The sequence below is a fragment of the Sus scrofa genome, chromosome 8, assembly GCF_054392235.1.
Source record: "Sus scrofa isolate SSC_HxYL_T2T_F1_AM1 chromosome 8, Sscrofa_HxYL_maternal_Yorkshire_Landrace_v2.0, whole genome shotgun sequence".
Taxonomy (NCBI): domain Eukaryota; kingdom Metazoa; phylum Chordata; class Mammalia; order Artiodactyla; family Suidae; genus Sus; species Sus scrofa.
In genome coordinates, this window is record NC_139390.1 from 38,676,295 (window position 1) to 38,703,981 (window position 27,687).

General features: G+C 37.5%; 2 protein-coding genes and 1 long non-coding RNA gene across 15 annotated transcripts in view; 1 reads left to right on the forward strand and 2 right to left on the reverse strand.

The window, feature by feature from the left end:
* The window catches only part of FRYL (FRY like transcription coactivator), a 351,368-nt gene extending 350,925 nt beyond the window's left edge, over positions 1–443 (reverse strand). For all 4 annotated transcript variants that reach the window (XM_084971998.1, XM_084971995.1, XM_084971990.1 and 1 more), the window contains exon 1: positions 391–443. The gene's annotated coding sequence lies outside the window, so the exon portion shown is untranslated. The remainder of the gene's footprint in view (positions 1–390) is intronic.
* Positions 157–24,047, forward strand: OCIAD1 (OCIA domain containing 1). 10 transcript variants are annotated; one of them, XM_084972041.1, is made up of 11 exons: positions 157–337; positions 1,903–1,965; positions 2,418–2,498; positions 7,615–7,668; positions 10,157–10,833; positions 11,133–11,234; positions 14,114–14,161; positions 16,029–16,164; positions 16,992–17,167; positions 20,776–20,928; positions 23,531–24,047. In XM_084972041.1, exons 8-11 carry the CDS (start codon positions 16,040–16,042, stop codon positions 23,566–23,568), a joined length of 492 nt encoding a protein of 163 aa, XP_084828167.1. In that variant the 5' UTR covers positions 157–337; positions 1,903–1,965; positions 2,418–2,498; positions 7,615–7,668; positions 10,157–10,833; positions 11,133–11,234; positions 14,114–14,161; positions 16,029–16,039; the 3' UTR covers positions 23,569–24,047. The 10 variants fall into 10 exon arrangements, with proteins under 10 accessions (XP_084828167.1, XP_020956852.2, XP_020956854.2 ...); XM_084972042.1 differs by lacking the exon at positions 157–337 and adding an exon at positions 385–513 and having other exon boundaries at positions 10,157–11,234; XM_021101193.2 differs by lacking the exons at positions 10,157–10,833; positions 11,133–11,234 and having other exon boundaries at positions 157–513.
* Positions 23,386–27,656, reverse strand: LOC146400427 (uncharacterized). The gene is made up of 2 exons (XR_014812446.1): positions 26,935–27,656; positions 23,386–26,225 (listed from the first exon to the last, which is right to left on the reverse strand). It is a non-coding gene; the product is annotated as an uncharacterized LOC146400427 (long non-coding RNA).
* Between the last annotated feature and the right edge of the window lie 31 nt (positions 27,657–27,687).

A 27,687-nucleotide genomic window follows, 5' to 3' on the forward strand; every position in this document is an offset into this window, starting at 1 on the left:
CCGGAAAGGGAGGAGGGGCGAGCCGAGGAGGACGGCGCTGACCGACGCAGGCGCACCTGTCTATTCCGAGGCTGCGTGCCTTGACACTCGGAGGGAAGGTCTTGACGTCATTTCCTTCCGTAAGCCCCGAATGCTTCCGGGTTGTAGTCATTTTGTGCCCGTATCTGGTTGATTTCTGGACGGTCGCTGCGGTGACCGCTCCCCACCCCCAACTTTGCTGCTGTCTCGCGCATCTCCCTCCCTCCCCCCACCCCCGACCCTGCTCGGGTTCCCTCCAGGCCTTCTGCCCCTGGTCGCTCGGGCTCGCCGCGCTGTCACCCGCTGCTGTCGTCGGGAGGTGGGTGAGGTGACGCAGAAAGCCCCGTTCAGCCCTCCTACCTACCCACTTACCATCTCCGCGCGGCCAGCCGTTCCCCTGCACCTTCCGCCATTTTCCCGTCTGCGAGGGTGGTCCGATCGCGCTTTTGGTCTAGGGCCCCTGCGTGCGGGTGACCAGGCGGGTGACCAGGGCTGGTGAGGGAGCGTGTCTCGGGGGGTGTGGATGGGAGAAATTCATGGTGACGGATGTGTGTAGGTGTTGCGGGTGGGAGACGCAGTGGGTGGGGGATGGAATGCGGAGTCAATGGTCGTAATTCAGGTTTTTTCTTTGGGGTAAAGGGATTAAAATGAAGGCGTCTAAAGGGCCCTTTTCAGCCCTGGCAGTCTCTTTGTAGGTAGGATCCTGTTAACGAGAAAGAAGCGGTTTTCATTTTTTTCTTTTACTGTTGTTTTAAAATATAAGTAGTTCATTAAGCAACCTCCATCAATCCCTGAGTTCATTTGCCCTTTCCGTTTTTTTGTTTTTTTGTTAACAAAACAAAACATGCTTTATTTAGTTCTTTTATCCTTGGCCAAGGGATTGGCATGTAGTAGGCCCCCTGTTTTGATTTACTGCGTAAGTGGAAGGGCCCAGTAGCTATTGTCGTCTGACGTTTCCGTTTTCATTTAAATTGTTTTTAAGATGGGAGTAATCATGATCCTACCTGAACATTCTGTAACGCACGTAACTCTTTAATCTCTTGGTCGCTTAAGTCCGAAGGCATCGGTTAAAAAAATAGTGTTCTTGAAATACTATGAATTTTTTTTTTTTAATCGAAAACCTAGGGAGGAAAGTTTACAGGATGCAGAATATGCTGTTAGCTTCATACCACAGGGAGAAAAATGTGACGTCGTTCTTATTTCGAGGGTTTTTTTTTTTTTTTTTTTTTTGGAGTACTGCTCTGTGGAAGAAGTTGTATGTTTCCTGATGATTATTTTATTTTTAAAAATGAAAGCCCAGAAATGACTTAGGGTTTTTCCTCTGTTTTGGAGAATTATCCTAATCATTGGGCATATATTTCTGAGAGGATCCAAACATAGGATCATGTGAAATAAACCAGCCTCTGGAGGGAAAATATGTTTTTTTAAAACATTGATAAATTTTTGTTTCTTAACTTGATGTAATCAATTGGTAAACACTAAAAAGCATCTATTCTGCATGATAATGTGAGAAAAAGGAATGTATATGTGCACGTGTGACTGGGTTACCTTGCTGTACAGTAGAAAATGGAACTCTGTAAACCAGCTATATGGAAAAGAAAATAAAAATCGTTGAGTAAAAAGACATTACAACTTAAAAGCATCTCTTCTTTTTAAAGCACCTAATGAATAGTCAGTTCTAAAATAGTTAATGAATAAATAAAGTACTTAATAGTCTGACTTTTTATTTAGGTACTTGCTAAGTCAAGTACTTCAGAGGTAATGTTTAGTAAATATTCATTGATTTGTTGCCACGTGGACTAGTAATTTTTCTGTGCTTTGTGTTGATTAACTTTGGCCAATCTCAGTTGTTTCTAATACTTAACGTAAATGTTTTTGATGCAGGAAAGATGAGTGGGAGGGCTGAGTTTCGAGAGCCGAATGCAGAAGTTCCAAGACCAATTCCCCGTAACTATCATTTAAGTATTTATAATTAGAAGCGCTTTCTATCTAGTGACATTTTCACTGCCTTGAATAGCTGTAGCCACTGGTCTGGCTTCATGGGTGTGACCTGTGCGGTCACACCCACCCGCCCTTGGTTTAATGCTCTACTCTTGCCATCTTTACATCCTGAATGATTTGAAAATAAATAGATTCTTAATAATTTGAACAAAGGGTCCCAAATTTTAATTTGCACTGGACCCAGCCCATTTTGTAACCAGTCCTAACTATAGCCAGGGAGTACCACAGATTTTATGTTCCAAGTCAAAGTTTGTTAAAAGTTTATAAGCCACTTGTTCATTATTTCATTTATGAACATAAAATTATGAACATAATGAATATTTAGATACTAATGTAATTTTTTAGATTCAATTTTTCCCTGAGTATTTTAATGTTTGCTGATTTTCTTTGGTAAAAAGACATAGGGGCTGATTACATTCCAACTGAGGAAGAAAGAAGAGTCTTTGCAGAATGCAATGATGAAAGCTTCTGGTTCAGATGTAAGTTAAATTTTCTTTTTCTTTTTTTTTTTTTTTCCGTTTTTCTTTTTAGGGCCACACCCAAGGCATGTGGAGGTTCCCAGGCTAAGGGTCTAATTGGAGCTACATCTGCAACCCATACCACAGCTCAGGCAACTCCGGATCCTTAACCCACTGAGCGAGGCTAGGGATCAAACCCACAACCTCATGGTTCCTAGTCAGATTTGTTTCCTCTGTGCCGCAACGGGAAATCCGTAAATTAAAATTTCTAATCAGCAAAATCTGACCTTTAGTACCTGAAATTATAATGACTTCATATAGGAAAAAAAGGGCAGAGTTTTTACAGTAGTGTGGTTATTGCTACAAGAGTTTAAGAAAGATGATGAAGTATTTTTGTTGGTAATAGTAATAACATTTATTTAGTATACATGGATTATATAAAAACAGCTGAGGCAGTTCCCATTGTAGCTTGGCTGAAACGAATCTGATTAGTATCCAGAAAGATTTGGGTTCCATCCCTGGCCTCGCTCAGTGGGTTAAAGATCTGGTGTTGCCATGAGCTGTAGTGTAGGTCGCAGACGCGGCTCGGATCCCAAGTTGCTGTGGCTGTGGTGTAGGCTGGCAGCTGCAGCTCTGTTTCAACTCCTAGGCTGGGAACTTCCATATGCTACAGCTGCGGCCGTAAAAGCAAACAAACAAACAAAAAAACTGCTTAGTCTCTATTTTATCATTGTGAAATGTTATTAAACTACTACCTCTTGATTTCTGACAAGAGACCTTATATAAGATTTTATTTTAAAAGTACAGATAATGTTGAAAGCAATACAAAACATAATCTTCCTCTTGAACAGAACCCTGTCGTCGATTCCCTAGGTTACCGAAGTCCGATAAGGTAATTCTAACAAAAGAGCAGGATGGAATTATAAAAAGAGTGGAGGTGACAAGTAATTAAAGAGGATGTACATTTTCATCAGTCAGCCTGGTCTTTATGTGTACAGTAAGATACTGTGCTTAGAAGACATATTATGAGACATAGTCTTTGTCCTAAAGTAATTTTGTAATGTATTTGGGACAAAGCTAACTTACAAAACTCTTAGAGAAAGATTAAGTGGGTAATAGCAATAGGAATTTTAAAAAGAGATAAATTGGTTGGAATTGATGTAGCTAAAAAAGGCTTTAGTAACCAAATGAGACCTAACAACTAATAGAGCTTTAAGTAAATGCAGAATAGTGGAGGAACATTTAGGTGAAAGCAATAGTGAGCAAAGGCAGAGTCTACAATAAGTTGATCTCTGCTGGAGCCTCAAGGCTGGACGATTGGAGTCTTTTGTTGGGGATAGAAAATGAACGCAATACCAAGGAGTAGGTTCTTGGGCTAAAGGGGTGATATGTAGAACTTTTAAAGGAGCATTAGTTAGCAGTGTGCAGGATGGGTTGGAAGGGTGAGAAGGTGTACAACTACTTGTATCTGTGCCCAAATAATACACGTAATGAAAGAATCTACATAAAAGGGTGAGTTTAAGGTGTATTATATGTTACAGTAGTGCTCAATCTCTGGAATTGCTGAAAAGGTGTGTGAATTCATATTTGTTTCATGCATATTTTCTAGATTGTGTGACTATTTGATACATGTGTGCTACTGGTTTTCTAGGGAGATGGTATAGCAACTTATAAGAGCATAAAGTCTGAGGCCTGACTGTCTGGATTCAAATTTACAGTACCATCACATTAGCTGTGAGACTTGGAAGAATTTCCTGATATGTCTGTGCCTCAGTTTCCTTATCTGTTAAATGGAGAAAATATTAACTATCTCATGGACTTGTTGAGATGAATTCAATTTAATTTATTATTATAAGTGTTAAGCTGTTAAGCTGTTAGTGTTATTGTGATTAATGGAACAAAATTTTCAATTTGAAAATTAGGAATTTAGAGAAACATTTTCCTAGTGTAAGAGGAATTTTAGAGAGCCTTGTGTTGAATATGATTGGAACCACGGTCAAAATACAAAATAGCATTTAGTCTGCAGTGTTACAGATTTGCTGAAAGAAACTTTATTTAGTAGACTCTGAAATGGGAGTCACGTAGTACAGTGGAAAAGGCCCCTGACATGGGAGTTAGGAGACTGGAATTTCCATCTAAGCTCTACCACAAACTAAGCATCTGTGTTACTTTGAGCAAATGACTTGTATTTTCTGGTATCAGTTTGCTATGATTAGGCTGAAGACTAGATAATCTCTGAAGTCTCTGAATTTTGCCTTGCTCTTTTTCTGTGACAGAATACATGAGTAGGAAGGAGACCTTAGTTCTAATCCGTTACTCTTTATTAGCATGAAAAGAAGTTAAGAGCTTTAGGCAAAGACATAGTGGTGAATGGCAGAACTAGTACTAGAATCTCCTTAGCCGGAGTCTGCATTATACCATCTTGCCTTAAAGGGGGGGGGGGTGGAGATGGGGGAAAAATACTATCCATTGTAGAGATAGCCAACTAATTCATTGCCTTTTATCCTTATATGATTCTTCAGCGCTTCATGTTGCAATCCTTGAACCAAGCTGAAGGAGAAAAATGATTACAAATTGATGCTGTAATTTAAAAGGATTATCCTTTGAAAAACCTTAAATAATAGTATTTGAAGGCATTCTAACAACCAACATTAGGTCATTTTTCCAGCAAAGGTAAAATCTTAGTAAGTGATAAAGCAAGTATTCAGTCCTTAGGGTTTCTACAGATCGTGTCTGGTGGCAAAGCTAATGCCCTATTCCAGAGTTGGAGATTTTAATCATGAAATACCTCTAATAATTCATGTGTCTTAATGACTTTGGTTCTTAAATTGCCCATGCGTAGTCTAGACCAGAGTTGAGCAAACTACAGCCCAACAGCCAAATCTCTCTGTATGGCTATGAGCTAGGCATTCTTTTTACATTTTTCAATAGTTGAAAAAATCAAAAGAAAAATATTTGGTTCCACGTGGAATTTACATGAAATCTCTATTTTTTCATCTGTAAGTGCATAAAGTTTTATTGGAACACAGCTGTTTTCATTTGTTTACATATTGTCTCAGTACTTTGACTTTAAAATGGCAGTTGAGTAGTTGGGACAAAGATTGTCTGGCGAGAGTTCCCATTGTAGCTCGGTGAAAACAAATCTGACTAATAATCATGAGGACTCAGGTTCGATCCCCGGTCTCACTCAGTGGGTTAAGCATCTGGTGATGCTGTGAGCTGTGGTATAGGTTGCAAATGTGGCTCACATCCCTCGTTGCTGTGGTATAGGCCAGCAGCTGCAGCTCCAATTCGACCCCTAGCCTGGGAGCTTCGATATGCCATGAGTGTGGCCCTAAAAAAGAAAAAAACAAAATACAAAAAAAAAAAACTGTGACCCATAAAACCTAAAATATTTAGCACATGGCTCTTTGTTCAGTATTTCCCAACCCTGGTCTGGAACTGCACTGTCCAATGTGGCAGCCACATGTAGCTATTTCAATTTAAAATAATTTACAGCAAAAAGAATACAAAGGAAAATCAGCAAAGGGAAAGAAGTGTGGGTGAAATCAGGAGGAGACCAGGCACAAGTCCTCTCCTGGTGGAGTCAACACACAAAGAATATGCTAAATTCCTCCAGTTGCATATTGTAGTAACACAGGTGAAGTGTTATCTCCCAGGGAATCTCTTTCAAGGCTTAGCACCCACGGTAAAATTTCGGGGTCTGGTCACGTAGGCACCCTCAGCCGAGCAAGTAATAAAACCCCCTACTCCCAAAAGAAAAGGAGGTGTTCAGTTTGAACTGCATTTATACAAGCAGTTTGGGCATAGTGAGCCACTTATTATTCAGATAAAGTTTTATATCAGTTTACTAGGAAAATTCCCAGATATAAGCTAAGGACTACCCTTGAAAGCAGGCCTTTATAAGGAAAGCAGTCTCAGAGCTGCTGTTTTAAATCTTTCCTGCACACTACCTAACCGGAAAACATAGAGTACTCATTGACAAAGAAAATTCTGTTGGACAGTGTGTGTGTGTGTGTGTGTGTGTGTGTGTGTGTGTAGAAGATTGATTTCTTGAATTCAAGCCCCTTTGAGATTATGACAACTTTGAATTTTTCACTCTGGGTTAGTATGCGTGTGTGTATCATATATTTTCATTTAGTTTTATGTAATTCACTGGTTTAGAAGAGCATTTGTATTTAAGATACATGCTGTCTTATTCTTGCCTCAATCACCATATGATTTGGGGCAAGTAATACATCGGTGTTTTGGTTCAGTCAGTGTAATACAGAACTTAAAAACTTGAGATCTGGTGTCACATGGAATTCATTGGACTATGGAACCTGCCACTGAAGTAGCTGTATGACTTTGAGCAAATTACTCGCTATCTCTAAGCTTCAATTTCCTTATCTTTAAAAGCATTGCAGTAGTAATAATACCAACGTTAAAGGGATGTGGTAAAAAGTAAATGTGATAATGTACCTAAGGTACTTAGAATGGTGCATGAAATTTAGTAATTACTCAGTGGTGGTTCTTGTTATTTGTGATAAGCTTCTTGTTTATCTTATCACTGATTTTCTTCCCCTTTACCTAACTGTGTTGTTTTAAGTGGTAATATTGGATGGCTTTTTTAGAGCCTAAATCTGGTGTTTTAAAAGTTATATCGTTTAATCATTTGTCATATTTTCTTAAATTTAAAAAGGTTTTTAGGAGTTACCATTGTAGCGCAGCGGAAATGAATCCGACTAGGAACCATGAGGTTTCGGGTTCGATCCCTGGCCTCACTTAGTGGGTTAATGATCTGGCTTTGCCATGAGCTGTGGTGTAGGTCGCAGACGTGGCTGGCGTCTTGAGTTGCTGTGGCCATGGTCTAGGCCAGAGGCTGAAGCTCCAGTTCCACCCCTAGCCTAGGAAACTCCATATGCTGCGGGTGTGGCCCTAAAAAGACAAAAAGACCGAAAATAAATAACAAGCTTGTTATGTTTCCCTGAGTGTATACAGTACAGCTTTTCAAAATGGAAAAAAAAAATCTCTTTTGAAGTTTAATTTTGCAACATACTGCCTAACGGTTTTACTGATATACATGAATCTATCTTAACGAACTTAGGCGAAGTCTTTTCCTTTTGTTGATGTTGACAAGTTCTTTTTCCCCCTATAGCTGTACCTTTGGCTGCAACAAGTATGTTGATTACTCAAGGATTGATTAGTAAAGGTAAATATTTTAAACTTTGAATTTGTTTAGCACTTCTGTTATCATTTTTTTTGTGTGTTACTGATCTTTAGATGAAGGACATATGGTAATGTGTCATATTAAACATTATCACTGATAACTTTCTACAACATCAAAAGAGTTTTATTTTCAAGGACCACTGACTCGAAGTAACACTTGAGAATTTGATGCACTCACTGTAGCAACATTAACATTGCAAGAGCAAGAAAGCTAGTGGCGGTTTACAGGAAAGCAGAGAGAAAAACCTGGTCTACGGGTCTAGGTAGACTGTCTACATCACTGTCACCTAGGAGCAAATTCATGCGCCCCATCCCAGACCTACTGAATCAGAGTCTTTGAGTTAGAGTTCCAGGTGATTCTTATGTACCCATTTAAAGATCAGGACTGTTCCTGGAGTTTTCATCATGGTACATCGGAAATGCATCCGACTAGTATCCATGAGGATGTGGGTTCAATCTCTGGCCTCGATCAGTGGGTCATGGATCTGGCATTGCCATGAGCTGTGATATAGCTCGCAGACATGGCTCGGAGCCCCTGTGGTTGTGGCTGTGTTTTAGATGGGCAGTTGCAGCTCTGATTCAGCCCTTAGCCTGGGAACTTCTGTATGCCTCAGGCTTGGCCCTAAAAAGCAAAAAAAAAAAAAAAAAGATCAAGAGCTCCCAGAGTTGCACAGTGGATTAAGGATCCAGTATTGTCACTACTGTGGTACAGGTCACTTCTGTGGCATGGGTTTGATCCCTGGCCTGGAAATTTCCACCTGTGGTGGGCACAGCCAAAAAAAAAAAAAGAGAAGGAAGAATATCTCAGAAATATTTCAGGAGAGAGGAACCTGGCTATCAGCATGACTCTTGGGAGGGATGGTCAGGAGACTGACATGGCTAGAGTGGCAAAATCATGCAAGGAGGAGTGAAAAACTTACAGCTAAGGTAGAACCAGGAGAAATGGAATTTTGAAAAGGTTACAAAGAGCTTTGGGGCTTGGGTACAGTAGGAGTCTCTGGACAGCTTGAAGTTAAGGCAGAAGCGGTTCAGATTGGGAGGGTTAGACTGCACCTACTCACTTTAACCTCATATCTTCAACAATAAAAATCACACCAGTGCTGGGGTTTTTGTTTCTTTTTTGTTTTTTTTTTTTATTTATTTTTTATTTTTTTTTGCTTGGCTTGGGAATGCCTTGCTCCTACACATAGCTAATTATAGCTGAAGCAGACAAATTCACTTCTTCTAGTTGCACGTACCTCCTAATAGGACTGTTGTCACATAGTTAGAGTGAATCCTACTGAGAGTATCTTGACCTTAGTGGTGAATTATGCCTCTGTAACTTCAATTCCAAAAGTCATGCCATGAGGAACAACAGTGTTCAACGTCTTTCTCTGTAATTCTTCGTAATAACTGACCCTGGAGCCTTTCAGTGGAATGTAGTAATCCGTTTTTTAGAAAGGATAAGCTGTTGAAGAAAATGATTTAACCTACTATGTGGAATAATATTTTCTCTTTAAAGTTTAGTTGATGTACGATGTTGCTGTCATTTCTGTGGTACAACAAAGTGATTCAGTGATACATATATATACACACATCTATTCTCTTTCAGATTCTTTCCCACATAGATTTATCGTGGAGCATTGGGCAGAGTGCCCTGTGCTATACAGCAGGTCCCCATTGGCCATCACTCCATAGGCCTCAGCGTACATATGCCAACCCAAACCCCAGTCCATCCCCTCCCCTCACCATGGAATAATATTTTCTATTGAGCATGTCACATGTCATCTTCCTACTTTTGTCAGAGTTGTTTTACTGTTGGGGCTTTGATACTTTGAGTGAAAAATACAGGAAAAAATTTAAGTGATGTGTCACTCATATACCTATTTCCCAGAATTAAGGGCTTTTATTATTGTGGAGATTGAATTGAGGTCTTATTTTCAGGAGTGGGGTAGTCTAATTTAAAAGTCAATCTTGGAGTTCCTGTCGTGGCTCAGTGGTTAATGAACCCGACTAGCATCCATGAGAACTCGGGTTCAGTCCCTGGCCTTGTTCAGTGGGTGAAGGATCTGGTGTTCCCATGAACTGTGGTTGTGTGGCTCTGGCATAGGCCTATGGCTATAGCTTCAATTCGACCCCTAGCATGGGAACTGCCGTGTGCTGCCGCTGCGGCCCTAAAAGACAAATAAATAAATAAATAAATAAATAAATAAATGTCAATCTCAGGAGGTTCACTGGTGGCTCAGCAGGTTAAGGATGTGGTGTGGCTTCAAATCAGTCCCTGGCCAATGTCAAAAAAATGGGAGAGGCTTTAGAAGAGGAATTCAGAATCCAAGGCATTTTACATTTAATCAAAGTGCCTAACATTCGTGTATGCTTTTATTGTCTTAGCTGCTCCCTCTCATCTTATTTCAGTCAAAACATAAACATGCTTGGATCTTTCTAACTTGAGAACATAAAAAATAAAAATCTTTTGTTATATTCCTTTGCAGCTGCTTCCGGCTGTTTTGCATTTGAAGCCAGACTTCATGAATGAGCACTTCACTTTTTATTTTGTTTACCGCACTGCAGTCTATGTCATCGATTATGTGTATATTCTGAAATATACTAAAACTGTTATAGCACAACCTCTTTGTTGCTTAAATTTGGTGGACGGTTTTTGTTCTTGACTGTTAAACAACTTTAACCAGTCCTTCTTTAAACAGTCTCTTTCCTTGGCTCTCATTGTAGGACATTTTTCTGGTTTTTCTCCTGTCTCAGGCAACTTCTCCATCTTTTCATACTTGTTTTTGGGTGTCTGATATGTACTATACACTGTGTTTAGGATGTCATACTAAAAGATGAAAACTCATGACTTCTTGGTACTTAACATTCTTATGTGGGTTTTCTTCCTCCGCTTGTGTTGTTCTTCAGAGTTTTACTTTGAGTTTTTAGTCTGTATGCCATCCAGCAATAATGTGGGCATTTGTTGCACTAAATCCTCACGATTATCTCTAGCCTAGGTAACTGCACCAGAACTATATTTTGCATCTCTCCACACGATGGTCCTCCTGTAGCCTTCTCCTTTTGAGCTCAAGTTCAATCCCAAACTGAATTCGTTTCTCCAAAAAATCAGTTCCTCCATTTTCCCTCTGTCTGAATGGTATCACTCTCGATCTGGGAATCTAAGGTATTATTTTTCACTTCTCTCCCTTACCTGCTTTGTCCAACACATGTCCATTCTGTAGTCTAGCTCTTAAACTGTCTCCCTCCATCTGCACTTGGAATGAAATCCATGAACCATTTGTTGCCAAGAGTAATTACATTAGCTCTAACAAGTGTATTTGCTCCTTGCCTTTAGAATATGGGCTGTCTCTGGCACCTGACAGAGAGCATAGACACTCAAAGACTGGCATGCCTCATTTTATTGCACTTCACGGGGGTTTTTTGTTTTCGTTTGTTTAAACTTTTTCATTGTATTTGTTATAGTGATCGGGGATCTTTGATGTTACTGTTGCAAAAAGATTACAGCTTACTGAAGGCTCAGTTGATGGTTAGCATTTTTAAGCAAGAAAGTGTTTTTTAATTAAGGTATGTACATTGTTTTTTAGACATAATACAATTGCACATCTAATAGGCTACAATATAGTATGAACAAATTTTATATGCCCTGGAAAACCAAAAAAATTCATGTCATTTGCTTTATTGCAATATTTGCTTTATTCTGGTGGCTTAGAGCTGTAGCTGCAATGTCTCTCAGATTATGCCTGTTTTTGAGTAGGTGAAGAGCAAAACTATCACACTGTATTATTCTGTTTGTCTTCTTTCACTCCCTAGACTGTAAAACTGAAGGTAAAGAAGTGTCTTGTTTACTGTTACATTCCTACCTCTTAGCATGTAGTGCCCATATGTTGTAACTATTCTATTTGGTGACAGAATAAAGGAACAACTTTTTCTATAAAAATGTACATATTGTTGTCATCCTCCCTTTCTTCATTATCTCAGTTGTATCAATGAAAGAACTGAGGCTCACAGCATCAATCAGTTGTTTGGTTTTATATTTTATAGAAAAATTAAATCATACAGTTATATATACATGATACAATCTTTTGTGTTCCTTCTTTGAACATTGTAAGATCCATCCAGTTGTATGCTGGAACTGGCTTGTACCAGCTCAGGAGAGCTTATTGTTAAAATTTCAGGAACTTGGCAAGCCAATATTTAAACCATTGGTAACTTGAAACTGGTCATGGTGTGAGTATTTACACTGTAGAAATCAACTAGCATTACAAATCAGAGCTTTTTATTTGGAAAGCTGGTTTACCAGCACATCACTGAATTCATCCACATTGTTGTATGTAGTTAAATTATATATCATCATTACATATTGTTCTCTGCTGTGTGACTATGTCATGGTGTTGTAGAATGATTATTGTGTAGTTTCCAGTTTTGATGTTACAGATAGTTCTGCAATAAATATGCTACCTCTTGGTAGACCTTTGCTGGGCCATAGTTTTAGTAGATACTGCCAAACTTCCCAAACTGTTTAGACCAATTTACATTCCTACCAGTTTTTTAATAGAGTTCTCTTTGTGTCACATTATCACCAACACTTGCCATTTTTGGTGTTTTCGGAATCTTAGCCATTGTGGTGAATGAGCAGTGATAGTGATTGCATTGTGGTTTTAATTTGCATCTCCCTGATGGCTAATGAAATTGAAGACCTTTTTTGTTTATCCCCCTTTTGAATATATTCACTTTTGTAAACTATCTGTCGAAGTCTGTTATCCATATTTCCATTGGATTGCCTTCTTTTCCTAAATGTTTTGTTAGATGTATTGCAATTATTTTTTTCCTACATCTATGGCTTTGCTTAGCTGTGGATCCTAATAAGAGTCGAATTCATCAGATCTGTCCTTATGATAAGGGCTTTTTGTGGTCTTTTGAAGATCTTTGTCTATTACAAAGACATGAAGAATCTCTTATGCTTTCTTCTATGAGTTTTATCTTTCATACATGAATATTCAAGTCATCTGGAATTGTTTTTGAATAGTGTATGAAGTAGGATCAAGGTATTTTTCCCCACACTCGGATATGAGGTTGACCCAGCACTCTATCTTGAAGACTATTCTTTGTTCACTGCAGTGTTGCCTCTGTCATAAATCAAATAACTGTATGTGTGGGTCTGTTTCTGGACTTCCTTCTGATTTTGATCAATTATCTGTTCTTTTTTTTTTTTTTTTTTTTTTTACATCTAGAAAGTGGGGGACCAGGAGGCACTCTGTTCTGCAGAACAAAAGTGCCCTGGCTTTAGCCCACATGATTTTTATTAGGGAAGGTGGCATAGGCTAATGAGCAAAATCAGGTACAGGTAATGATAAAGCTATCTCTTAGTGTCTGTACTTTCTGCCTGTGTGCCAAATTTCTTTACTTGTAGTTCATCAGTTTCAATGGTCTCCAACATTTTCCCTCATAATTTGTTATAAGATATTGAGTATAGTTCCCTGTTCTATGCAGTGGGTCCTTTTTTTTTTTTTTTTTTTTTAATTTTATTTTCCCACTGTACCAATTATCTGTTCTTATACTTACACTGTCTTAATTACAATAGCTTTATTATAGATCTTGGTATTTGGTGGCAGTCAGTTCTTCAGTTAGATTGTTCTTCATATCACCTTGGTTTTTCTTGACCATCTGTGTTTCCACATGAATTTTAGGATAAGCTTTTCAATTTAGGGGAAAACTTTGTTTTAATTGGGATTGCTTCGAATTTATGGATGAGTTTATGGAGAATTGACATTTTTTCAATATTTAATCTTTCAGTTTATAAACATGGTGTGTTTCTCCATTTACTTAGCTTTCATTTCCCTCAGTAAATTTTATAGTTTTCAAGATCCTTCATATAGTTCATTAAATTAATTCCTGACTCTTTGATGTTTTTTTGGTGCTATAACAGTATCTTTTAAAAAATGGTGGATTTTTTTTGTTTGTTCCTGGTATATAGAAATGTGAATTTTTGTTTTTGTTTATTAACCTTTTATCAAGTGATCTTGGTAAATTCACTTATTCTAATAGAGTAGTCTTGATTTCTTTATATTTCTCTTGATGTTGAACTCCCTTTTAAATAGCTTTAGACTTCTTTGGTGTTATAAAAAGAGCTAGTATCAGGAAATATTTAGAGATAGTCTGTACTGACTGTTCTTTATATCTTTGGGTTGCTCAAAGCTGCTGAGAGATAAATCTTACTTTATACTGCATTGCGAAACTTATCACTGCTTTCATCTCACATTGGAAAAGATCAGATAATGACTAGCAGAAGCAGTTTCTTTGCATTTTTTACTATAATTTCTGTGCCTTTTTTTGATATACTCTTAGCATAAACTTGGTATTAAGGTTATTCTTTTAATTAAAAAAAATCTTAATTATGTAAATGTAAAGGTGTTACTCAGGAATATTTACTGTTTTATCTCTAGGAATCCTTTCAAGTCATCCCAGATATGGTTCTATACCTAAACTTATATGTAAGTATGAACAATACTAGTTCTTTTAGCTTTTTTACCTAAGTAAAATAACTAGCTTTTATCAAATGTTTTGTCTTACTAATGATAGTTATTTGGTTATTTGCTTTGACAAATCACTTTAAACTTTTCATTAAATGGACTACTTGGGGAGTTCCTGCTGTGGTGCAGTGGGCTTATTAGGATTCGGCATTGCCACAGCTGTGGCATAGGTCACAGATGTGGCCCGGATTCGATCCCTGGCCTGAGAGCTTCCAATATGCTTCAAGTATGGAGAAAAAAATAAAAATAAAGACTACTTGGGCATTTTATTGTTAGTATTAAATATCATGAGTTGGGAGTTCTCTGGTTGCCTAGTGGTTAGGATTTGGTGCTTTCATCACTGTGGCCCAGGTTTAATCCCTGGTGTGAACTGAGATCCCACATCAAGTCTCTGCATGCCATGGCCAAATACAATAAAGTAAAATCATGAGTTACTTGAAAGAGGCATTTTTTCCTCTTTTTATAATGTAATGGAACTATTCTAAATATTTTTGTAAAGTTAGGGACTATTTGAACATAAGTTCTCCTGATCTGTCTATGAGGAAAGAAAATTATCCAGCCGTCTGAGTAGTCAAAGTAAAATATATTTTATAATTAAGATTAGTTTTGGAGTTCCCATCATGCTCAGTGGTTAACAGACCCGACTAGTATCCGTGAGGACTCAGGTTCACTCCCTGGCCTTGCTCAGTGGGTTAAGGATCTGTTGTTGCCATGAGCTGTGGTGTAGGTCGAGGATGCAGCTCGGATCTGGTGTTGCTGTGGCTGTGGTGTAGGCCAGCAGCTGTAGCTCCGATTGGACTTCTAGCCTGGGCACCTTCATAGGCTGCAGGTGATACAGCCCTAAAAAAAAAAAAAAAAAAAAAAAAAAAAAATTAAGCCTAATTTTTAAAAAATCTCTTTCATTTATATAACTTATTTATATTTATAAGCATAGATTCTTGTGGTTAATAGAAAAGATACTAAATTGCCCTGAGAAACAGTACCTGAGGCTTTTTAAGATTCTTTTCAGGGTAATAACCTCTCTTTTTTTTTGTATCAGAAGCAGATACAAGATGCAACTATAGCCACATTTAGGTGGCATTCATAATTCATTATTTTAAGGGATTGTTTCACCTGATTTAAAAAACAATCTTATGAAATTAGCTTGCAAATGATAGGATTCCTGTGACTAGTCTAGAAGTGTGGGGTTTTTTTTTGTTTTTTGGTCTTTTTTGTCTTTTTGTCTTTTCTGGGGCCATACCCACGGCATATGGAGGTTCCCAGGCTAGAGGTTCTATCAGAGCTACAGCTGCTGGTGTACACCACAGCCACAGGGTCTAATCGGAGTTGTTGCTGCCGGCTTCCGCCAGAGCCACAGCAATGCCAGATCCGAGCTACATCTGCGACCTGCATCACAGCTCACAGCAACACAGGATCCTTAACCCACTGAGTGAGGCCAGGGATTGAACCCGAAACCTCATGGTTCCTAGTCAGATTCATTAACCACTGGGCCATGATGGGAACTCCTAGAACTGTGTTGTTTTGATTCCTCATTCCATTATACTGTTACCACATCTTTCCTACTTATATTAATGAAGTAATTAGTAAAGTAGAATTATAGCAGCTTTATTTTAGCTGATTTAATTTTGTAAAAATGAATTTATATGCACCAAATCTTTGTGACCTCTGAATGTGATTTAATGTGTTACTTTTACCATTATTTCAGGAAATCTGTTTTTCCACACCAAAGACATTTAGAACCACATTTTTTAAAATGTTCTTTTAGAAAAGATTTTTGTTGAAAGAGGCACATTGCGTTTTACACTTTTTGTTTATTTTTACAAATAAGTTGCTTGCATCATGGGATACTTTGCTGGAAAGCTTTCTTATGTGAAAACTTGCCAAGAGAAGTTTAAGAATCTTGAGAATTCCCCTCTTGGAGAAGCTTTACGATCAGGACAGGCACGACGATCTTCACCAACTGGGTAGGCCATTCAGATCTTTATTAAAGGTTTTTCATTTTAGCTAAAAATTCATAATTAGATATCACCATAATTCAGAGCATGAAACATGCCTTACTGAAGGCCCATTGGAAACTTGCCATTTTTATGCAAACTAATGCTAATTTTGTTTTTTAAAAGTAGAACAAGATTTGTTTACTTTTATTTTAAACATAAAGTTGCATGCTATTGGGAGTGCATGTCCCAGAATGAGAGATTTTAATTTAGCAAACACGTATAGTTTCTATGCTTTGGATTTTTAAAAAAATTCCCAAATATTATCAATCCCATCTTTTAACAGATTTCAACTTTTTAATCCTTCCGTTGTTTAAAATTGTAGGGAAATTGTGTAAGTATAGATAAATGAATCTCTTTTGATAGGTAGATAAATACCAAGGTAATTAAGTAGATTTGGTAGGTAAATTGTCCTGTCATAACAGACAGGCAATATAAACTCCACGAGAGTATTACCTATATCTCTCCTTTAGCAAAATAGTCTTTATGTGGACTGCTAACTGTGGAAGTAAATTTAAAGATATTAAAATGATCTCTGAAGCCTATTAATTAGAAAATTGGATACACATTTTCCCTCTTTGTTGAGAGTGATGGTTTTTAAGTTGTCTCAGTGGCTCAGAACATATTTTAAATGTTTTTGTGGTAGAAAGAAACAGACTTCATTTTACTCTTTTAAATAACCGTTAAAATTACAAGATTCCTTTAGAAAATAAGATAGTTTTCATTTCTTAACACTTTTTAAAATAAGATACAGGCAATAACCCATGTTTCTTATATAATATGATTTTCTTTTATAGGCACTATTCTCAGAAGTCAAGATATGACTCAAACGTGAGTGGTCATTCATCTTTTGCGACATCCCCAGCAGCAGACAACATAGAAAAAGAGATGCTTCCTCATTATGAGCCGATTCCATTCAGTGCTTCTGTGAACGAATCTGCTCCCACTGGTATTACTGACCATATTGCCCAAGGTAGAAACTTCTCTTGAAATGAATTTCAGCATTTTATGGTCCAACGTATGTATAAACTTTATTTGATGACCTTTTCTGCTGGATATCACTTGTACGTTCCACCATCAGCCTAAATTCAGCATGTTGTTCATTTGTTCATTTGAATTCATTCTTCATTCTTTCAGCATTTTTTGAGGTCCAGTAGGTGTCCGGTATTTCTGCTAGGTATGGAAGTAAAGGTGGATGAGACCTGGTTCTTCTCTCTGAGAAGCTTTCAGTTGGCTAGAAGATTTAGAAATATAAGAATAATTAATATGTCACATTAATTGAAAATAACCAAGTTTAGTGAAATAACAAAGAAGAAATGATAAATGGTGCCTTAGGGAGGCTTTAAAAAGGTCACATTTGTTAGGATAGTCTTAAATACCATCTTTATTTCTTTGTAATGTGAGAAAAATAATAATTACCTGCCTTACAGAACTGTTGTCAAGTGAGAAAATCCATGTGAAAGTGCTTTGTGAAGTTTGTCTAAATAGTAGCTTTGAAGATGGTGTAATGTAAGTGAAACATCAATTTTGGATTAAGGCCTGGATTTGAATCATAATTGACATTTGCTAGCTGTGTGACTTTAGGCAAGTAAATGTAATTTTTTAAAATCATTTTAGGGGCACACCTACAGCATATGGAGGTTCCTAGGCTAGGGGTCCAGTTGGAGCTGTAGCTGCTGGCCTGCGCCACAGCCACGACAGATCCAAGCCGAGTCTGCGACCTACATCACAGCTCATGGCAACTCGGGATCCTTAACCCAGTGAGCGAAGCCAGAGATCAAACCTGTGTCCTCTTGAATACTAGTCAGATTCATTTCCTCTGAGCCATGATGGGAACTTCCAAGTAAATGTAATTTGTGGCCCCTTCAGTTTCTTGATCTCTTGAATGGAGATATTAGTAACTCCGTTAAAGAACTTTTGGAATGAGATGAAATAATCAGAGGTAATGCCTGGAAAGTAACAGACCTTAACATGTGTTAGCTAGTTGCTTCTTCCCTCCCTCCCTTCCTCCCTTCCTTCTGTTTAATTTTCAGTGAAAGATGAGTTAGAAACAGAAAGAACAAGTTTGTAATTCCCTGTCTAAAATCCTAAAATCCAAAATGCTTTTTAAAAAGCTCAGGTTTAGAGTTTTCATTGTGGCGCAACAGAAATGAATCCGACTAGGAACCATTAGGTTGCATGTTCCATCCCTGGCCTCACTCAGTGAGTTAAAGTTCCGGCATTGCCGTGAGCTGTGGTGTAGGTCAAAGATGCAACTTGGATCTGGCATTGCTGTGGCTGTGGTGAAGACCTGCAGCTGTAGCTCTGATTCGACCCCTACCCTGAGAACCTCCACATACCGCTAGTGTGGCTCTAAAAAGGGGGGAAAAAAAAAGAGGGAAGGAGGTAGGCAGCAGATTAGGAGAGAATGGTTAAAATCATTATCTCTGAAGTCATCTGTCCTTGTCCTTCACTGAATCTCCCATTTTCCCAGTCTCTGAAGTTCAAATCCATTCTGCTTCTCTTCTAGCCATGCACTAACTCTTCCTTTGCAATGTCTTGCATCTTTCTTTGCATTTGCATTAGAAAATTTCACTCCATGTTACATGATTTCTTTGCCAAATAAAAACAGACTACAGTTTGGTATCTGCCTACAGACTACAGTAAGGCCCAAATTTTAATAAATTTCAAGGCCTCCACCACAGCCAGCCAGCCAGCCATGCTCTGGTGTCCTAACCCCTCCCCAAGTCAAGATTGCCACTCTTTGCTCCCCACATGGGCCCACAGTGGCCTCCTTTGATTTGCCCCAGCTGCAGTCCGCTTTTAGTAGGACATCTCTCCTTTTAAGTCCCATTTGTCCTCTGCTTTCTCTTATCAGGAATGGAGAGTTGTTATATTTGTTATGAGACTTAATATAGATCATTTATTACAGTTAGATTTAAATCCAGCTCTTTTACATTTTCCTGTTCCTTCCAGCTCTTTACAGTAAATGATGCTGTCTACACAATGCAGAAATTTTCATTTGGCTTTTATAAGTGGAAATAATTCTTAATTTTCTGTCTGATTCAGGTTTTCATTACTCGTCACAGAATTTTAGAACAATGACTGTTTTTCTTTTCAGTAAGAACAAATATTAGACCTGGAAGGAACTTCAGTGATAGATCATTTAGTTCAAACTTCCATATTTCACAGTTGAGAAAACCAAGAGTCAGAGAAGCTTAGTGATTTGCCCAAGGACATTCATTAAATGTCAACAGAGTGGGAATGAGAACCTGGAGTTCCTAACTGCTAATGTAGTATATACACTGTCTACTTCAGAATTTAAGAGCTATCATTCAATAATTGCTTATTGCTAATGGAATGCAGAGTGCTTTTTAACCCAATGTAAAGTTATAGTATCTTTCTTTGTATTCTTTTTAGCAAGAAATACTTGGTTTTCAACCGTGGTATATGACAGTAGAACCAAGTAGAAATGTAAATCCTTTGTGCTTTGTATCACTGCAGGTATACTTTGTAGCAAAATAAAAGATTGTAGTTGAAAACATTCAGTGTATAGTTACTGTTACTTTGAAAATTGTGATTGTTCACTGGGACCTTACCATTGAGTTCCAAAACAGTAATGTAAAATTTAAAAAAAATTTATTTTAATTAATATAGTTATATTATTAAAATATGCCTGATTTCTATGTCTCATTAGAAACCTCTGAAAAATATTACTTTTGGAGTGGTTTGTAAAACTGTGTAAGTTAAGTAGTTCACTGAATGTTATGTTAGCATTAGTTAATTGCTTTAAAAATGTTTATATGGCCTTTCTTGCTGACTGTATGTTTAATAAACTATGTTCAGTATTTGGTCCTGTCAACCAGTACTAAGTATAACCATTTTCTTATTTTTATATTAGTGTTTGACCCTTTGATAATACATATTCATACTTTGATTTTCTTGGGGGAATAAATGCTGGTTCCCCAGGGCAAAAGTTGCCACTTCCTTCTGCATCAGTATTGCTTCCATTAGACCTACTGGAAATGATGCTTACATTGAGTAAAAGCTGTGTTTTATACTTTTCACTTGCTACTTTTTAGGTATTTTTTGCTTAATTTGTTTAGGTGAATTTTGCTTAAATTTAATAGCTGCAGTTGTTTGTATATGTAGACTCTGATAAAGGAACATTTAACTATGGAAATAATGCTAAATAAAATCTGCACTATGTCAAGTTTTGTTCACTTGTCACTGGTAAAATATATTTCTCTTCATTTATAAAACTGTATGAATAATTTTCCAGTTTAAAACACTAGCATTTTAATGAGTGAATTGTGCTAGTATCGATTATATTCATTCTTCTGGCCATGGGTCAGTGTAAGACTTTTTTTATGTCGATTTTAAATTTTAGAAACAAAAGCTTGAAAGTATAAGAGAAAGTAGATTTTAGTTTTATAATTATCTTGGGGGAAAATACAGTACATTTAAAATGCTGATAATAATTTGATCTTTCATTTTACTTTATTCTTTTTTTTTTTTTTTTGTAAGTAAGGAGCATTATAAAATTTAGTTGCTTTTGGATTTATTCTTTTATCATCATTTATTAACTGTTTGTTCTTTTAGGACCTGATCCCAACATTGAAGAAAGTCCTAAAAGAAAAAATGTTACATATGAGGAATTAAGGAATAAGAACAGAGAGTCATATGAAGTTACTTTAACACATAAGACTGACCCCTCAGTCAGGCCTATGCAGGAAAGAATGCCAAAAAAAGAAGGTATGATAGTCTAGTCTGAATCACTTTACTCTTTAGGCTTGGAAACTGTAGCATTAGTTAAAAACTTTAACTGTACTAACATGTGATTTAATGCCTCAAGCAATTAACCAAGATAACATTTTTTAAAAAAGAATAACTACTTAAAACTATTATCAGTTCTTCCTTTTTAAAGTGTTCCAAAGGCCATTTTGCATTAGAAAATAATGAAGTCCAAATAGTAGTATAACTTAAGACAGTAAGACTAGTTTTATTACAGTGTAGAATACTAACATTTGACTGTTTTCCCTTATGAGAAGATGCTACCTTGGGAGTTGATACCATTTTTTAAATGATGCATCTATTGCATAAAACCAGATCTGGTGACCTAGGGTTGATAATTGGTGTGTAATGCCACTTTCAGCAGAACCATAAAATCATGATGATAAAATGATTTTCTTTAATTCCTCTGAAATTGAGATAGAGTTATATGCCTTACAAACCAGCTTTTAGGGCATTGCCAAAAAAGGAGTTTGATCTTTTCTTCTTTGTTTGACCTGCAGCATATGGAAGTTCCAGGGCAGGGATCAAATCCGAGCTGCATCTGTGAAGCTGCAGTAATGCTGGATTGGATCCTTAACCCACTGTGCCACAGTGGGAACGCTTGACCTTTTTTTTTTTAAGAGTACTTTTACTCTATAACTAATAATAGATTTTAAAATCATGGTTTCTTTTAAGTCTTTTTGGAACAGCTTTACCCAAAGTAAATTTTCTGACACAGAAGTTTATCTCTAATAGGAGAGGCTATTTTGAATTGAGGTTTGAGCTGTTTCAGTATAGAATTTTATTACGTCTTAATTTTAAAACTGAGGAATTTTAGAGGATGTATCATTGTTTCCAGGTTTTCTATTTACTATTTTAAAAATCAAAGGAAGGAATAGGTTCTTGGTCCCAACTTGAGAGCGTCGGTATGCCACAGAAAATACAAAAATACATAAAAAAATCTTTAGTGTTTCTATTACGATCATTCTTTTATTATTTCTATTTGTTAATGGCTGTTTCATTTAGTATTCTGTTTTATAGCAGTGATCTTTCATATTGATGTAAAAAAATCTAGCTTTAAAATAGATTTGTAATCAACAATACTTTTTAATGTTCGTCATAAAAAATTTAACATAAACCTTATGCATTCAGTGGTTATCACGCTGTAATATGTAAAAACTTACTAGTACTTCGTTTTGCTAATTAATTTGCAGTTTTAGATTGTAAGCTCCATGAGGGCAGACAGTAGTAGTTCTTCATTTTTGTAATCTTTTCAATTGTACTTCTGCATGGCGTAATACCATGATTGGATATGTCAGAAATGGTGTGTTTTGCCTGGGCCCTCTATAGTAATAGTAGTATAGGTTAAGAAACGGAAATACGGTAGAGGTGTGGCATTGCTGGATTTGGACATTTTGTGGTTTGGTTGTGAACAGTCTTAAGTTCTCTTATGTGACACAGTAATGTGAAAGAATTTTTTTCTTTGTAAAAGAAAGCTGATTCTGTATGTGTGTGCTTTTATATACTTTAAATAAAAAGAAACAGTTTGATTTTTTTCTAGAATGTTCTAGAATCTAGACAGAAATTTGACAATACAGTATACATTCACTGTATTGAAGTGTCACTTAAAGTTTTCAGCTTTAGTTTATGTGGATTATATTTATTGGTATTTATCTAATTAGAAATTAAATGGCAAAATTTTAAACATATTAAGCAAGAGGAAAAGGCAAAATATGAAGGGAAAGGGTATATAATATCCTGGTATAGTAACAAAGTAGTTTTGACTTAGAGACTCAGTGAGAGAGTCTTGGGCAAGTGATCCCTAGTACTACTTGGATAACTGCTTCTTTATGTTGTTATGAATACATGGGTCTTCTGAATAATTGTAACTCACAGATGAAGGCTGTATAGGAGAGGTTAAAAAGTAAAGAGTAGAAAAGACAAAGGAGCATATTTCAAAATATAATTTCATAGAAAATGCAAGAATATTGGAAAGCATTTCCTTGTACTGCTATTACAGTTCATGGGAGAGAAGATTAAATTACAATCTGAAGACTTGATCATTTCTATTACTGTATTTTTTGTGAAAAAATTCAAATGTTTTTATTATTACTGTTTTTTGGGTTTTTTTGTTTTGTTTTGTTTTTTCATTTGCTGGCAACTTTTTTGTATGTACTATAATGTATACTACGCTTACTTAAGTAGTGTGGTAAAACTGTAAAGGCACCCAGGCTTTGGGCGTAAATAGACTTGTGTTCAAATTCTGTGTATTTTATGAGGCTTGTACCTTGGGCAAGTTACTAATCTGTTTTCCTTAGAATGGGGTTTGTGTTAACTTTATAGGGTTGTCATGCAGATCAAATGTTTATGTAAAGGTCTTGATTACAGCGCATTAGTATTTATGTCCAGCCTCCAGTTCACAGAAGTCGAGCCAGCCCCTTTTTATACTTTGCCTCTCATGTACATTTAATCAAATGAGAGAGAAACATAAGTTTATAAACATAAATCATAATAGCAAACATAAAATAGAGCCTTTTACTTATTCCAATTTGGAGTCATCAATTATTTGTACTTTTTTTCCTAGTCAAAGTAAACAAATATGGAGATACTTGGGATGAGTGAAAAATTGCATCATTTGGACCTACGGAAGGAGTTTGAATATCCAGCTTCATCTGGGTGATCATGAACATCTGCATGCTTTGAGCTCAGCAGCAGTCTTCATAAACACATTTAAACCTAGAACCTGGGGTTTTGTGGTTTGGCTTATTAAAATAATGTTTCGAAAATACAGACTTTAATGTTAATATTGTGTGAATGTATTCATTTTGGGAAACAAATGATTGAAATAACACCATGATTGTACAGTTAGTGAAATTGTTTTAAGTTATAGGACAAGGCTACTCTGTTATAAAACTATCAAGAGAGTGTAATACTCTGGAATCACCTTATATGGAAATAAATATGCTACCTGCATGTTGAATTGGGGTGGGAGGGGGGAAGCAAGCGTTAAACTTTACATCAGAAATTATTAAAAAGCCTTTCTCTGGTGTTTGCTGTATTCTCTTAATGTCTGTGGTAAATAAAATATAAAGGTACATGCATCTTTATTGATTTTCTGGTTTTCTTGTTTGCAGTCCATTTAAGTACAATTATAACTGAGTAGTGTTTTGGAGGGATAGGAAATAAAGTCATCTGACCATTTAATAATATGATGAATGTAACTGATGTAAATAATCCAACATATAATGAATAGCTCAATGTCTTAAAAAAGCATTGTTTGAAAAATTTGCATATTCCAGGGGAATAAAAATTTGGTAAACTTTACCCACTAGTGACCTAATATTTGTTTCTGGTTCGGGTGAATGGAAAATGAAATTGTGGTCTCATCTAAATTACACTTATTTGTGTTTATTTCTACCACAAACCTAGTGTTTGATTAGCTACTGCTGCAGCTTCTTCCCAGACTTTGTGGGAAGTAACAATCACTGTTGGTTTTTTATACATCAGGAAAGATTCAAGAGAGTGATTTTTGAAACTGCAGAATGCCTTTCCAGACTCATAAAACATAGGTTTTGTCTATGTCTTGGCAAAGAAAGGATTCAGCAAGAGGCAGAGTGACAGGTAAGGAAAGAGTGTGTCAGTACACAACACTTGTGATATGCAGGTGGGCAGGCAAGAGAGGGCTGCCCTGATAACTTAATGGGCTGCGTTTTTATAATCCAAGGAAAAGTGTGAGGGGGAGAAGTCCCCCTTCCTTAATCCTCCGGTCTTTCATCATTAACTCCTGCATGTTGGGCAGGGGAGTCTGACCCTATACAGTTCAGCCAGGATGTTACACTATTCAGACCAGCAGAAGGATGGTAACTGTTAAAATAGGGTAGATCTCAGGTGTTGGTATGTCACCTTTCCCCTACATTTCTGCTCTCAGGTTGTGGTTTTATAATGTACAGCGTTCATGGTAGGCGTCCAAATCTTTGTTAGCGGAAGGATGGTCTTGAAGGATTTATTATAAAATACAAACCTCAAATAGTAGTTTGGGGAATTCCATTCCTGGCTCAGTGGTTAACAAACCCGACTAGGATCCATGAGGATGTAGCTTTGATCCCTGGCCTTGCTCAGTGGCTTAAGGATCCCGCATTGTTGTGGCTTTGGCATGGGCTGGCAGCTGTAGCTCCAATTTGACCCTTAGCCTGGGAATTGCCCGAGGGTGCAGACCTGAAAAGCAAAAAAAAAAAGTTTGGATTATTAGAGAGATTCATCTCTAGATGTGGGTGGGGCAAGAAAGAGGGCCGGGAATGGGAAAGTGATAAAACAAGAGGGACCTGAGAGAGAAAAGTTAATGATGGTAGGGAAAGAAATAGCAAAAAAGGATCTCCCTGAATGAGATTTTGAAAGTCAGGGCTGTCCCCACAGACCTTATGACTTGGAAGCCCCAAAATGGCTTCATTCACTGATTCCACAGATATTTTTCAGTACCTATAATACGGAAGGCAATACGATAGAAGAAACAAACACATTCATACATAAGATAGTCCCTGCTGTCAAAGAGGTAAATGAACTGAAAGATACGTAAGACACAAAACAAACAATGCCCCTTTAGAATTCAGAAGCAGATTGTAGTAAGGAACCCACTCTTATCTCTCCTTGTATGCAGGCTTTTTGTCATGTGATTGTGCATTTCCTTCCCACTGTGAGTGGGTACATGGAACCATCTCTTGACCTTGGGCCAGACTATATGAGGCAGAATGTGAGGCAGAAATGAGGTGTGCTAGTTCTAAATTTAGGCCTAAATAGACCTGTGTGTTCCCACCTAGGTCTCTATGATCATAAGAACATGCCTGGTAGTAGTTATAGAGTTAGAGCCCCGTAATAAACCTCTTACTCTACCATTCAGAGCAATTCTGCTTTTCTATCAAACTCCAATACAGAAACTGGGCAGCTGCTGTAACAAAAACCTGAAACATGTGACATTGGTTTGGGAAACAAGAGGCAGATGGATACTGGCAGCACCTTGAGCGGGTTGTTAGTGAAAACCTAAAGGGCCTGGAGGAGGGTGTTACAGAAGCCTAAGGAGCTTCCAAAGAGGCTGTCAAGAAGGGAATACAGGAGTTCCCATCGTGGTGCAGTGGAAATGAGTCCGCCTAGGAACCATGAGGTTTTGGGTTCGATCCCTGGCCTCACTCATGTGGGTTAAGGATCTGGCGTTGCCGTGAGCTGTGGTGTAGGTCGCAGACACGGCTCGGATCTGGTGTTGCTGTGGCTGTGGGATATGCTGGCAGCTGTAGCTCCGATTAGACCCCTAGCCTGGGAACCTCCGTATGCCATGGGTGCGGCCCTAAAAAGACAAAAGAGGGAATACAGGAAAGGAAAATGTTATTGGAAGAGACTGTGTAGTAGAGCTTAGCAAAACTGTTACCTGCGGTAAAATGGAAAATAAAACTACCTAAAAAATCTAATCTAGTCACAATTTCTGGGCAGTGCTGAGTGCCACCTGGCTTTTTTTTTTTTTATCATGAAAGTACTCTTTCTTATGCACTTAGGACCACCTTGGTGATGACTGCTGGCAACTGCTAAATGCTAACAGACCAATGTTGCTCCTTTAATGTCTTCCTGCAAAACCCTGCTTCCTGATATATACAACAGATAATGCAGCAAACTCTTCAAGATTTCTTGGATGACATTGCAGCTTTTTTTTTCTTTATTGATTTTCTTTCACATTAAGATCACTGTGATAAACTACTTCAATAAAAAACTTATCCACTTAGGAAGATCAGAGCACAAACCATAAACCCAGTGGAAGTCAGAAGGACTATGAAGCTGTCAGCAATAAAAACAGTGTTCCCTTTTCAACAGTAATAGCTTCATCTTTTCCCACTACTGAGATGCTGATTTTTTTTTTTTTTTTTGCCTTTTAGGGCCGCACCCACGGCACACAGAGGTTCCCAGGCTAGGGGCCCAATTGGAGCTGCAGCTGCCAGCCTACACCACAGCCACAGCAACACAGGATCTGAGCCGTGTCTGCGACACGTATATGTATTTGTGTGTGTGTGTGTATAAAAGTGGTGACACATATCTAAAGCATTTTCCTGAGAAAATGCAAAGATGCAAGAGACGTTTTCAGATAGGGCTCAGACAACGTGTCACAAGATGAAATGTCCCCAGTGGCAGAATTTGTTTTCATTCCAAAAACCTAGCAGGAGACTAGGAATTCAACGCTTGGGGTTGGATTGGCTGCTTCGAGCTCACTTGGAGCCCTGAGCTCTATCTACCATTCTCTGATTAATTCTTCCAGTGATTCCTTCCAGAAGTATGTAAACTGTTCCTTGGGAGGAGGGACGTTTTGGGAAGCTGTTTATTCTTTCAGGCCACCAGCAGAATATAAAAGAACCCAGTTCCTGAGTGCTGACCATGAGCATGTACCCATTAGCTAAGCACATAACCTAAAACTACGGGTTTTTCTAAAACTTTACCATACTGATAAGCCAGTCACCCGGATCACCAAGAGGACATGATTCATACTGTGACTCCTTCAAGTGAAATACCTTTCATTAGGTTCAAAAATGTTGGCCCCTATGTTTTAGAAAGCACTTGTCATAGACGCAATCTTTCTCGCTTTGTATTTTAACCTCCATACGTGTTGGTTTTCCTCGAGGCATGACTTCCCAAGTTTCTCGACATTCATTCCTGTCTTCTATCTGAGATCTTAAAACCTGAACAAAAACAGAATGAAAGAATGGCTGG